This window comes from Trematomus bernacchii, unplaced genomic scaffold (assembly GCF_902827165.1).
Source record: "Trematomus bernacchii unplaced genomic scaffold, fTreBer1.1, whole genome shotgun sequence".
NCBI lineage: Eukaryota > Metazoa > Chordata > Actinopteri > Perciformes > Nototheniidae > Trematomus > Trematomus bernacchii.
Window position 1 is genome coordinate 7,348,130 of NW_022988043.1, and position 15,022 is coordinate 7,363,151.

Here is a 15,022-nt window from a genome sequence, read left to right on the forward strand (position 1 = left end):
TACAAATGCAGAATGTTCAAGACAGAGTTAACTGAACAGGTGAATACATTTGTTTGAAGAGTGACTTGTACATCTTAAACGCAATATGTCAAAATCAGTAATGTTTAAATGATGTGAATAAATGGCAAAAGCAATTAAATAGACACCATGTTGCGCATCACTAATATGCAGACAAGCACAAATGCCTGGACTTGTCGCGATTTAAGAATGAATCCTCAAAAACACTTTGAATTTCCAGTTGACACTTGGGAAAGTGTTGTATAACACTTATGTTCTCTTTGTCACACACATGCACAGATACCATGTTCTATTCTGCTTTTGTCAGCACTATGAATCTGTCTCCTCAAGCTTTTCTTTCTTTGAAACTCTCTTTCCTTTTTTTTCTGTCTTTATTTTTGCAGTGACGACAGATTAGTGCATGTGGCATTATACAGGCTGACTGTGTGCTTTAGATTGCGCTTTTCGCCACTGCACATAGCCAAAGCACCATCTGTCTGTGTGTGTCTGTGTAGTTTTGTGCAATGTGATGTCTTTAAACTCTTTTTGTACTACTTTTTTGTTTAACCAAGTGTTTCTGTGACAGGGTTTTAGTCAACTAGAAGTGAAATACCCAACAAAGTGTGGTGTTTAGCACAAAGTGAAGGACATAGTGTTGAGCAAAATGCGGGCAAACGATAGTGAGGAAATAAGATGGATGAGGGATGAAGAAATGGGGCAAGAGTGCAAAGTGTAAGTGACCTTCTTGATATAAGTAATGGAAGAACAGATTGAAGAAAGCAAAGAAGTATGGATAAAAGATTAAAAAAGCACTAAAGAGATGATTAATCAAAAGATGGTTGGATTAAGGGAAGGTAGGAGGAAAGATATACTGTTTGTGTTGCCATGAAGTATTACAATAGTTGAGGGAGATACGGCCACTGTGTAAAGATGAAAAAGATTTGTGGGTGGAATAGAAAAAGGTGCTGTAGAAAGATGTTAGAAAATAGGTGGAAGAAGAAGGCAAATGACTGCGCATTGAGCACAGTGCACACAACATTCAGAGGAGCTCTAAGGCAACTCAAATCAAAATCACTGCAAGACGGCAGCTTTGAAATGATTGGGGCTGAAAGGTAAGCACTCTAGAGGGGCTGTTTTGGACAAGAGGGGAGATAACAGGGGAGAGGCTTGAGAGAGTAGACGTTAAAGGTTTTTGACAGCACTACAGGTCTAGGAAGGATGCAAGTGGAAGGGAAATAAAAATAAAGCACAGATAATGTTTGAGAGATGATGAGCACTGAGAAAGTAACACCTTTAATCCTCAAAATAACTATGCAACGCATGTGCAAATATATATATATATATATTATATATGTATGTTGACTCTTGTCTTTGGTTGTCACAGCAGTTTCATGACCTGAAGAATGAAAATAATTTGCCTTGGTGCACTCTCACCATGAATAATAACTTTGATTGACATTTTGCCTTGGTATCGCTCAGTGTCAACACATTCCCTTTTTACCACTGCTTATTCTCCACCAAAACATAGTTCTCTTTGTATGCTTTGAAAAATAACAAGTTATCTTCCTTTGTTTTTCTCCCTCTTCCCCTCCATCCAGCCTGTGAGCTGATGAACCGTGGGATCCTGGCTCTGGTCACTTCAATCGGCTGCATGTCTGCGGGCAGCATTCAGACTCTGTCCAATGCCATGCACATCCCCCACCTCTTTATCCAGCGCTCCCCTGCGGGATCCCCTCGCTCCGACTGCCCACCAACCAGCCGCGTCCCTGGAACAGATGACTACACCCTCATGGTCCGCCCTCCCATCTATCTCAATGACGTCATCATGCAAGTGGTGTCTGAGTATAGCTGGCAGAAGTTCATCATCTTCTATGATTCTGATTTCGGTAAGGAAATAACCATCTAAGCAATCACTAATACTAGTATTTAATATAATACCCTTCCTTCTTCTGTGCCTGCCTGTATGTCTATATGTCTACAAATCAATCAAATGTATAATTTAAGTGGAAATAATATTGCTATTCGAAAATTGGAAACCATATTATACATAATTTAGATATTTCTAAATTTGAAATTCAAAGGTAGCTTATAAACCACCAATTGACATGAATAAAAGAAGAGATGCCAGTTGCCGATCTATTTGCTAACTAGCTGTTTTGTCTTGTATCATGAATATATTTGGAAACAACCCTATCTATTTACAATGAACAACTAGTGACAACTAGGTCTGTCGTCCTACAGCACACACCAAGATGCAGATACTAATCTTTGGGTTTTTAAGGAAGTGTTGTTGATACTGCAAATTTAAAAAGCTGAAAATGAGCAGAAAAATACGTACGGCTCATATGCATCATATTTAGAATAAAGCAGAACGTTATGATTTCATTTGGACCAAATATGAAATAAAAGCATTTTGCCTTTGAAGGGCATTAGTAGCTCTATTAAACTGTTGTTGTTTTAATTTGACTTGTACAGTATATAAAGTAACAATAAGAGTGGTTTCTCACCATGGTACGGGCTAATGAATATATGTTTGAATCAGAAACAGGTCGCTCTCTTTCTCTCTTTCTCTCTTTCTCTCTCTCAGTCTCTTTGTATATGTATATTATGCATTAGTGACACATCAGTCCGCCTGCCTGTGCGCATGCTATCTCATTTTACCATGCTTCTCTTTCTCTATATCTGTTCGCCATCTCTCTTTCCGGTCCATTACACCTAACATTAAACCAAAAACATCCGTGTCACTTTTTTAAAAGTGCCACTCTGTTTCTACACTGTCTAAACTTCCTTCTACAGGAATATTGCTTTGATTTTTTTCTGAGCGTGTATTCAATGTGTCTGTGTGTTTTTGTATTTAGTCTTTGTAATGTAGTGTCCTTTGTGACGCCAACCCTTAATGATGCTTGGCTTATCAAGTTAACGTCATCATGCCTTGTTACACAGCTGTGCCTCTCTGGAAGTAAGGTACCAAACCTAATCAAACTTACATAAAGCACATACTCCTGCAGCATATGGTACTGGCACCTTTATGTGTAAAGATAATTTTAACTCTGAGTCATACAGGGTATATGCCGCTGTAGCACTGCTCCTAATGGGCTGGTATTTAGAGTGATGATGGAGCAGGTATTTTGCTAGCTATTGGAAAACACCAGCTGTGATATCACTCATCAGCGGTTGGACAAAAGTCGAACTCACCTAAAAGTTTCAGCACATATAGAGCAGTGAATTAGTGTTCTGCCTTAGGCAATTCAGTGTTGATTTAATCCATATAGCCATAACGGGCCTCCATCTCATTCATTGTAGTCAATTAACACAATTAATGCGTTGTGTGCATTGATTTCCAATGGAATCTCTGCAGTGGAATTGTTTAGCGATGCGCTCTGCAGGCTCAAACTAGATCTTCTAAAACATTAAAGCATTTTATGAATGGATTGCATGTATTACAATTAAATCACGGTCAAATATGTCCATCTTGTTGTAGTTGTAGCCCCCTTGCCAGCGATGCTCCCTCTAGTTTAGCATACTCAGCCCGACTCAGCCTCGTTGTCTCTGGCCCTAGACCCACAATTTTATGAGGCCAGAAAAACTGTGAATTAGGACCCGCCGGCCGGTACTAGGCCAAGTGGAAACGCAACCAAAGACGGGCCGCTGACGTCACAGCCCTCTTAAACGGGGCTCCGCGCTGTAGTGGAAACGCGCCATTATGTTCCATCATAAGGAATTATATGTTAAGCCTTCATTATGCTTAATACTTCCATACCAGTGTTTTAAAGAAGAACCTGAGTCCTGGGTTACAGAGCATAACACTACCTGGTGTTAAAAGACCCATAGCTATTTTCTTCTGCTTGATTTTGAAATGAAATGATGACTTAAAAATGTTGGGCTATAGCATTGTTTTGTGAGCTTTATTAAGTAAGTGGCAGCACTGTATTAGGACATTACGTATAAATATATAAAAATGTGCTAAAGGACCTGTCAAACACAGTAGAGTGCTTAGCTTTGGTGCTGTTACTCCTTCTGCTTCTTTAACTATTACATATAAAGTACCCAAGCCCTGCAGGGGCAACAGTGGATTGTGAATTATGTTACAAATGTAATAAGAAAATCATAGACAGAGAGTTCAAAAAGATAGTTGCTTAAAATACAAGTTCTGCTAGTTTGACTGTAAGTCTGCAGGATTTTGATTGTTGATGCCTTTTTTACGGCACTGAAATCTGAATCAATTGATGTGACTTTCCTTTGCACCCTAAAGTACACCAAAATAAATTCAAAGTTGCATGCAAATTGACTACAACTAATGTCAGGCCTGTTGGGAAAAAGATTTGACTCTGACCTCAACCCAACACTAATCAGGACTGAAAATAGGAACAACATTTATTTTTTCTCTTGCTAGACAAACTTCAATCAACTGGTTATAATCCAAAATGTGTCCCTACATGGGGTTTAATTCACACAACATATACACTATACACCCTATACAGAGGGCACATGCAAGCAAACACTTACACACATGTCCGTACCCCCCTTTAATCCCTCTATCCCCTCTGTGCTGTGTGACGACTGATTCAGCACATGGATCCTCTGGGTTTTAGCAGTGCTGTGTTGTCAGCCACAGAAGGCCCTTTAAAGATATCACCATTGTTCCCTAATGGCCTCAACCCCTGTTAAAGGAGAGAAGGGAGAAAGAAAGAGTGCAAAGGAGCGAGAGGGAGAAAGCAATGTAGAGAGAGAGAGAGGCAGAGATGGTCTCTTAAGATGATAGCATAGTTCCCTAAAGACCTCGCCTCTGTACAAGGAGAGTTCTTTAGAGAACAGACAGTCGAGTGTGTCCTCTCAAATGAAGCTACAGCGCAACTCACCCAATCCCTATTTTCAGCTCTACTGGTGCATTCCGGACGCTGAGAACACATGTTTTCTCTCTATCATCGCTCTCCTTCTTCTCTCATCGTTTATTTCTCTCCCTCACTTATCTTCTTTTCTTCTTTCATCCCTTTTGTTACTCCTACTCTGTTTTCTCTTTAACTTATTTTCAGTCTGTCCCAAGATGTCTTGAATTCACATTGATACACATGATATTATAGTAAACATCTGTGACAAGTTACTGTTAACTTTGAGTGACTTTGACCAGTGTTAACGGTCACAGCAACACGTGGGAAGTATCACTTAGTGGTAATCACATGGTTGACATTAAGATGGTCTGCTTCACTTTGCTTGAGAATGACACGATTGGCCATAGCTACAATAGTAAAAGGTTATAGCTGAACACAAGTGCTGTTGTGTGCATGCAATGTCCATCAACATATTTAAATTGAGGTTTGTTTGTACCTTAACTTATAGCAACAAGTTACCATATTTAAACCCCACCTAAATGGCATAAGACAAAATTGAGTGAGAGAGGCAAAACGTGAGGGAGGCAAAACAGAAGAGAGGAGCCAAGAAGAAAGTAACAACACAAATAAATTGACAGTGACAGGTGAACGAGGACTTATGAGTGAAGATTTATATCATAGATAGATTGCAGGGGTGAAAGAGGAGGTGGAAAATGCATAAAAGCTGTGCAAAGGGAGACATGAGAAAGTTGATGAGAAAGGCATAGTCAGAAAAATGTAGGCAAACTGGTACACTGGCAAACACCAAAGGTATACAAGCTTTATACAGGGAGGTCATGTCTTTCTTTGTCTCCTCCAAAGTAAAAAAGTTCAGAGAGTAAAAGAGAAACAGAGATAAAAGAGATTGGAATATATAGGGAAAACAGAAAGAGCAAAGCAGAGGAGATAGGGACAGAGATCATAAGGCATAGCAGATTTGGCATGGCAAAGTTAAAGGCAGTCAGGAAAGTACATAAACAGAAAAAACAACTGAAAATAGTGTGAAACTATTTCCAAACGTGACTCTATGGTCATAGTTTAGATCCTTGCGGCACATAGGAGTTGAAATGTATTTTTAACAGAGACAAAGTTGAGAGAGGCAAACTATTATTATAATATTGAGTTTGGTAGACTTCTTCAAAGAAATGTTTAGTGCAAAACCCTGCAAGATGCTTAACCTTTTACATGAGTAAAATGATCTTGTTTGGGTGTTTGAATACCTTAAGAATATGTAGTAAAAGCAGAGTAAGAGGCCAGTCACTGTTAAATTAAATGAATGAAGAAAAGAAGCCATCCATCAGTTTTACCGAATGTTTTAAATATCATGCTCAGGTCATGCTTTAACTCAGAGGCTCCTTTCTCATCCCTTTCGTTCTGTTGGTCACTATCACCATACTATCAAGTTATCCAGTATTGTGTGAAAAACAGTGTAGCATATTTCCCTGGGTATCCATTGGATGTTGGTATTTTGTGTTCCAGTTGCTGCAGCACAGTTTAGGCCGCTTTGTAGTTCTGTCATTGGTCTTTTGTCCACTGGAAGCAATGCAGAATTACAATGCCTGATGTTCCTCCTGTGTGTCTGTTTAAAAATAAGTAGTTAGCATTGATCGCACTCTAACCAGAGTAAAACATGTGTGTAAGGTCACAATTTACAAACTGTTAAAGAAGTTAAAGCATTAAACCCCAATAAGGCAAACTATATAAAACAATGCAATATAAATACAACAAATGACATAATTTCCTTTAGTTCAATTGAGTTACAGTATAGCCATCTAGTAGTATATGCATTTTAGAGTCCAAATCAAAGCCGCGATAGGTTAAGGACGCTCAAGATCAAAATTGATCATAAAAATAGGAAAAAGGGAGGAAAGTAGGTAGCAGGAGAAGTGAAGAGAAGTTAAAGCACTTAGGGGAAGGGATGCACACCTAAAAGGTTTTACAAGTGTTGGTTAAGTTATCTGTTTGGACTCTTGGAATGCGAGGCCTGGGGCTTTGAGAGAAAAAGGTGTGAAAGATGAAGAGAAGGAGGAAAATAAAGCAAAAGAGTAGTAGACGAAGATATAGCACTTAGATCTAGGAATAGGACTATTTACGAGCAGTTGTGAATCGTTTCAGGGCCTAAAGCATTTTATTTCCTATGTGGAGGTCACTTCCCAAGTTTTTGTTCAGATACCTTGAGCTATGTGAACATTTTCAACCACAACTTCAGCTGACGATTGAATTCTCCAGGTCTAGGCTTATGAGGTACAAGAGTGCATTTCTTATTAGGTTCAATCCATATTTTAAGAGCAAATGCCTTTGAGCCATACAACAGTAAAATGCCTGGGGCAGGGATAAGGATAGCCAGAGGTAAAGACTGAAGGGAAAGACAAAGCAAAGAGATAAGAATGTTAGTCTAACAGCAGAACAGGGCGGAGATAGCAAGAAACGCAGTTGCACACAAATACATCTCAAATTATTAATATTATTTCCTCCTTTACATAATGCTTCGCTGAACTTCAGCTTAAGTTGTGAATATGATGCTTTTATTATATAAAAACATATTGTTTTTATTGATCAGGGTGTTATAAAATATTCAAATGTAATATTTTTTACAACATGCTATGAGCACTATATGTAAAACCTACCGGCGACCAAGAATTAAGAAAGTTATTAAGACTGCCACTACCAATGGAAAAAAAGTATTGACATTGCATTCCTGTGCTGAAGTGTATTGCTTCAACCCAATGTTTTCAACAATACTGCGTTCATAGTTGTGTACAAAATACTGTTTTCAAACCCTTTAATGTACTACCATATTGAAATTACATTTGTACTTTGCCATCAGTTTGGCTTTGACCCAAGTTGTCATGTACAACATCATCCTGGCATTAAATGGATGAAAAAGTCAAGCAAGGTCACACTTTCCTTTCCCTTCAGGTCGCCTTGCCACTTGAGTGAAACTAATTTACGTCTGCATGGATTTCATGGCAGCAAGAAACTGACATTATGATAGGGACAATGGGGTATCAAGCTGCACTCCGTGCTTGAGAGCTAGCAGCTCAAAGCTGTTACAGTGGATGGATGGATAGACGGTGCCCCTTTCTAAAGTCACTACCAGTTATGCTTGGCTGTTCCCCAATAGCTTTCTAACAAAAGTTACAGGGCCAGGCGTAAAATGCCTCAGGCAGTTAGAGGAAGGTTGAAACAAGAAAGTGCCTGTAACTGTAAAGTCAGATGCGGCATAAAAGTTAACAAAGTTTGGTAATTTTATTTTTATTATTTGAAGGTTGGGATGATTTGCAAGTTACGCAGCGGGAGTGAGATACAGGGTGAACGGGGGAGCTGGGATGATCTGACAGACAACCAGGGAGTAAGAGGCTGCATCTCATTTGCAGATGTTTGATGTTTTCCTCTTACTTCGTACTCAGGGGACCCATAATAGTTGATGTGTTAACACCTCCTTTTGGACTGTTGGTCCATTTCCTACATGCAGAGTGCAAAGTGCTTATCAATGTTTTCTCCTCCCTTGCCATCCTCGCTCTAAGTGGTGCTCTCAGTGCAGATTCAAACAACTGATTTATTCAGATGATACCATTAAAAGTTAGCTAGTTGCCTACAATCTTGTGAATTGTCTTGACGTTCTCTGATTATATCAACATAATTGGCTGATTCTAACATGTTGGTTATATGTTTATTTAGTGCATACAGAAATCATGTATCTGGATTTACAATTTGTTAACAACTCAAATGTATTCTTGGAAATTACTTAAAGTGATGTGTTATAAAATCACTCCGAGTTAAATGAAGCCACTGTTGGTGAAATGTGAACACAGGTCTCCAGTGTGGAATTGACGGGCATTACACATGAAAGAGAGCCCACCATCTGGAGTGGAAAAACTGCTTGGACATTACACCCTTTCAAAATGAGATTCAGCCCTTGAGAACACAAAACAAACAGGGGAAATGGAGGGAGGTTTCAGATGAAAAGCCAAGGGAAGAGAGAAGGATGAGGAGAAACCAAGCAGGGGAAAAGGAGTGGGGGTTTGTGAACACAGACAGAGTGCCACTGAGCTGGTCGGTACATGCAGGTGAAATCCCTGCGTGCTGTTGGCTGCTACACCACATTAACTCTAGCTTTCACTTTGAGCCAGGGACTTGCAGGATAGACTGGGAAGAAGGGAAGCCTGACACATGGTCGAAAGGGACACACAGAAGACCATACACCTAAATCTGTTTTATATAGTATTATGGAAACCATTCCACTTGACAGAGTTTTCTTTGCAAAATGCCCTTTCAGTTCTACTTCCATACTATGACAATGAAAAGTAATAATCCACAGTGATAAATAGAGAACACGGGGAATTATAGAGAATACGGGGAATTTGCTTTAGGAAGGCGAGCAGACTAGGCTGGATCTCTGTTTTACGTCTTTTCTTATAAAAAGGTAGCAGAAAAAATATATAATATTGCTTGCAAAAATGATCATCAATAAACCTGGTGGCACACAGTATGGGCGCATTTAAAGGGAATAAAATAACAAAGTATGTGAAGTGGCAGGGAACAAAACCTGTGACTCAGGGTCACATAGCCATTTATAGATTTTAAAAGGTTGTTAAACAAAACATTTTGAGTCAGCATTCACTACTCTGGAATAGCATGGCAGTTGTAATACAGTCAACCCTATTAGATGAGGATGAAGAGGCGTGGGACTGTGTGGATGCACAGTATGTGAATATGGTGACAGCACTTTGGGGTGACAGGTGATCATGGTGTTAATGGACCGGTACTGTCTCACAGAGGAATGTTTCTCAAACAAGTTGCCTGGATGGGCATGGTTGGTGGCAATTGTACTCGACTTTGTATCCGCTACTGTGTCCTGAAGCTCCTTGATGGAAAGCATTTGTTGGCCAATGAGCCGCTCAGCTGTGGGGAGTACATGTTCGAGCCCATTTGAACAACAGGAACTCAACTGTACTCGGTTGACGGAAAAAATAGGTTGTTTTGACAATGAATCACTACAATTGGACCAGAATATGTCCTCATTTAATCTGAAATGACTTTTTTGTTCTTCCTGATAGTCAAAAAATATTATTTCACTGAATATCTCACACATCGTAGCTGAACTCTTCTTTGTTCTTTGTTGCTATACATTTGACAACTTTCTTATGAACAGATTGTGTGCTTAGCTGTCACCTGGAGGTCAGAGTCTGTATGTGTCTTTTGTGTTTCTGTAAAGAAAAGTGGGAAAGACATGACGTTGCGAAATAAACAAGGTACTATTACCCTGCTGTTCTTCCTTGTGTTTTCGTTGCTGGAAGACAACATTCCTTCTTGTTCTTGTCAGTGTGGGGAATGGTGTGGTTGGTGTGATATCCAACACGCACAAACCTTTCATACTGTCTCGCAAATGTCCTTGCTTTACCTTTTGAGCTCAGAGCCTTTTTGATATTATGAAAATGGGCTTACATATGTCTCTCCTCTTAATGTGTTGTTAAACCTCCAAAATCTGGCATTGATGCAATCAGCCCTCTGGCCTTAACACGTCTAATCAATCCAGTTAATTGCTCAGTCATGACACCGGCAATGATGGCAGTGTCATCCGTTTTCCATATCAAATACATCATTAGGTAGTTGCTTTACATAACCACACTGACTCGCAGAAGCGCACACACACACATCCTCCGACATCATTAGTGGTGTTCTCAACCAAAGTGCCTTAATTAGTTATTACCTTGACCTGCATTGTACCTCATTAACAATAGAGTGTCTAAGAGTAGTATTTCTGACACCACCATCTTGGTTTTGTTATTATACAAACATAGCCATTAATAGAGATAATTTAAGTGGTTTTGTACTTTAATCTAAAACTCTTAAATGTCATGAGTGTCATTGGTTTGTATCAGGGTAGGAATAAACTTGTATAGTGTTAGAAATATGTTTTCAGCACAAATAAGAATAGTCTGACTGAAGTTTGATTTATATAAGGTTGTTTTGTTCCTGTTTTAGTTAGAGACTATACATGCTCCCATACACACATACTCCCTCACATTCGTTCTCTCAATAAACTTTGTTAAAATGTAGTTTCTTCTCTATTTCTACAGGAACCATATATCTCACTTTAACTTTAGCGTTGATTGTTGTTTCTATCAGTATCACTAGCTCAAATATATGCACCAATAGATCACACAGGCAACCAACAGGCCTCTCACTTTGGATGAGACACCACCACATGCTTCTGTTTTCATATCTCTGTTGGTGTGTGAGTTACAGAGGGCTGGTCCCCATACTGTTTTAGGTTTCTAGAAATAAAGTATTCAGCACTGGCAGATGCCCAATGCAGACGTATGTCTATCTCTCTATCTGCCCTGTTTTTTATGCATCACATTTTCAGATAAAATAATTGTCCCCGTACACTAAAAAATAGAGGTCAACATTTGTCTTCGTCTCTCTTCCTCCAGATATCCGTGGTATTGAGGATTTCCTTGACCGGAGCTCTCAGCAGGGAATGGACGTGTCCCTACAGAAGGTGGAATCTAATATCAACATGATGATCACTAGTCTGTTCAGAACAATGCGTGTGGAGGAGCTGCATCGCTACAGGGACACGCTGCGCAGAGCGGTGTTGTTCATGAGCCCAGCCACCGCTAAGGCTTTCATCACTGAGGTAAGGACAGTGTTTATTGTTACCAGGTTTTCAATTGAGAGTGAAGTGATAACAGCTGTAAGTCAACTTAAAAACACTCTCATATACATATACATTGAGAGGTTAGCATCTCCTAATGATCTTAATGCCTTCATTCCATTTCATACATCTCCACTGCAGCTTATCTGCCAAAACAAGTAAATACTGTATATCCATCGAGGCTTTTCCCTGGGCTTTTGGAAAGCTAACGAGGTGTGATCTGTGGGGTTTAGGAGTTCTCCACTTGCTTAATGGAGATTGCTATAGATAGCCTAAAACAAACAGCCACCAAACCCTGGTTTTCCAACGCCAGACCTCCATCCACCCCTACTAGCTATGGGCAATGTCTCAAATGGTACCTTTTTTTTCAAATGCCACTGTATCAATCTATATGTGGAGTGTTCTATCAGGTTAATGAGCTAATGACAGCTGAACATGACATTTTTCTGACTTTAGTACGCTCTTTGTGTTTCTACCAATTAACCAGATCAGACATATGATTCATTTTGCCCCTGAACATGGTGTGCGCTGATAAAAATGTACATTAGAGATCGGAAGATAATTTCTCTCTGCTCCTCTAGTCTCTTTATTTAACATCTCTCTCTGTAGTGAACTCAGTATTAATGATATACAGCACAGCTTGCGAGAAAAAAAAAGGCGTATATATATATATATATATATATACACACTTCTGCACCCCCTCATGCCATGCTCTTTATCTCTGAAGAAGAAGACAATTAGGGGAGTTCCTTTTGCTCTTATACATAAATGATATGGAGGTCATGGTTGAAAGCAAAAGGCTCTAGCATTAGTTATGAATTCATAATTTGAAGTGATAGGATGGGGCTTAATCCCATGTGTCATGTTCTCATCTCAGTTTAATTAAAAGTGACCTCAGAAAGAGCAATCACGATCTAATTTGCTTGGAGGCGTGACAGGGGTGAAAGATGGGTGTTTGTGTGTGTCTGTAAGTGTGTTGGTGTCAGTATTTTCGTATAAGCATGTTACTCTGGCTGTGTGTGGGTTTTGGTGTATTCTTAGCTTTGTAAGTTTAGCATGGAAACACATTGAAATAAACTCTGGACGACAACGTGTTTCAAGGTTTCAATCTCCTTGGAACCCGTTGAGAAACAGTTAAACCTGCTTTAAGCTATTTCTGACCACTTGAGAAAGACTTAAACCAATCAATAATGTTTTTCTTGTATTCAAGGCTAGGTCAACTGCCTACAGGACGTACACATCCTGCAGTAGCACATCAATATCGATATCCCTTTGTTAGCTCAAGCGAAACTGCAACATAACAGAGTCATAGAAATCAATGAACACAAGCATTTGGATAGGCCCATGAATATGAACATATAAACACAATATCTAGTTCCAATGAGCACACAAACTGTTAAAATCCCTTAATGCATTCATCACCTGTGCATTTATTTTCAATATTTAATTGTACATTACAGTTGTTTTGGAAGGTCAAAGTTGAACCATTGTGTCTGGCTGTATAATCTTGACTTTAACAAATTACAGATTCTAAACCTCTTTAATATTTACCTTAGTAGCTGAGTTGGCTAAATGTGATGATACAACAATTACAAATTAAAGCTTAAATGCTTTAAAACGATATTGTACTCTGAGTATGTTATTTTCCTTTTTTGAATAATATCACAACACCACTCATTACACCTCTTATTTTACTATTTTACAGATATAACAGTTTGTGAATTTTGAATGCACCTATGTCAGCATAATTAATGTTCACTGACCATATTCACTGACAGCCTGAACCTAGGTTACAGTATGTCCCATTGTACTGACCCCCCAAAAAAACAACAGAGCTGATTTGGCTACTGGTTTGAAATAAACTTTCTGAAAACACACTGAAGGGGTCAAAACATGTGGAAATTGGTGATTCAACAAATCCTTATTATCAATCATTCACCTGCACAAAGAGATCTGATATACAATAGGTGTGGAAAATTGCTTTAGCTATCAAGATATTCAATATGGGAGTGTCTGCCTCCATTTCAGTGTGTGAGTGGAACCCAAATTAGTTTTCCAGAGTTTTTTTGTCCCCTTTCGAAGGGTTGACAAAGCAGTATTTTAATCTAATTTAGTCAGACATCAAGTGGAGTGAGGTTTCTGAGATGAAGTGTCAGGAGACGGTAAAGATTGGTGTATAAGATTAATGATCGCTGCTCTATCTCCATGGCAAGAATGTGGGGAGGGGGGAGGGGGAGAGAGACAGATACAAGGACTGAGAGACATACACTGGCAGGCAGAGAGACATATGCAGACGGAGAGAGATGACTGGGACCTTGTCTTCTCTCTATAAGAGTTATTTGTGAGGTCATTTTTCTCAGAGCCCCTCCCAGCCAGACGCATTAGGCCCTGATGTTAGATGTAAACTGGAAGCTGTTCCAAAATATAAAGAGTTGGTAGAGGTATACAAATGGGAGAAGAGAGATATGGCATGCCTCGACAATGATTAGAGGATGGAAGACATTTAGGATTGAGCAAGGAAGTGCCTCAGTCTAACCTTCCTTAACCTTAACCAAGAAGGTGTATTGCCTAAACTGAAGCTGTTTTCAGTCTCTTTAATTATCATACCCTCCAAAAGAAGTAATCAGATCAACAGGACAAATATACATTGGGAGTTGAAGAGGTAACACAGTGCAATCATGGCTTATTTAAAAGTAAATCAGAGGAGCAAGCTAATACTGACCTTTTCTATTCTGTCTTCATCTTCGGTCATTGTGATGATGTGAAGTGCTGTATTGTGCACTAAGTAAGGCTTATTAATGTGAACAATTATAGTTCATGATAACTTTGTTGAACAAATAAGTCATCTTTTTAATTGTCAAATGACCTGATGTGCTTTCAAACTTGTATGCCAGCTAAATGTGAAGTTTATATGATATTGGTTTGATATATTGAAACAGAGTGTCTTATTTCAGTTGATGGTTGCACCTATAAAAACCACATATGCAAACCCATAAATGTGAGAAAGAATAGTTTTGAGACAAATTGTGCTGAGCGATAAGAGTTATCATGAGCATCTTGGCTCATTTCTTTATGACTGTGACTTTTATTATTAATCTATGTCCTTGCTTTTCTGTGATTTGTGGGTTTTATGTCCCTGTTGTGATGTGAGCCCAGAAGGAAATATAGTTTAACATCTGCTGGATTCTCAGTCAAATTACTTCCTTCATTCACATCTATGCATTTCATCTTACAAGCACATTGATATACTCTCACAACCAACATGCTCATTCAATTTTCTGCATTATATAACATTTTGTTGCTCTGCTGCCTTTGTTTCAGTCGAGTACATGTGGGTGAGAGTGCCAGCCACTGCCAAAAAGACTCCTTCCTGGAACATATTGTACTTCTCCATATTCCACCCACTGTGTAGTAGAGTCAAGAGTGGTTTTCTTGCCCTGAGACCATTGTCTTATTACAAATATTGCTTGTCTCATAATTATAGATGGCTCTC

General features: G+C 39.1%; 1 protein-coding gene across 1 annotated transcript in view; it reads left to right on the forward strand.

Annotated features, from left to right (window-relative positions):
* grid2 (glutamate receptor, ionotropic, delta 2) overlaps positions 1-15,022 on the forward strand; it is a 410,560-nt gene that overhangs the window by 238,519 nt on the left and 157,019 nt on the right. The window contains exons 3-4 of the mRNA XM_034118783.1: positions 1,596-1,883; positions 11,306-11,511. Of these exons, the coding sequence (XP_033974674.1) occupies positions 1,596-1,883; positions 11,306-11,511 (494 nt within the window). The remainder of the gene's footprint in view (positions 1-1,595; positions 1,884-11,305; positions 11,512-15,022) is intronic.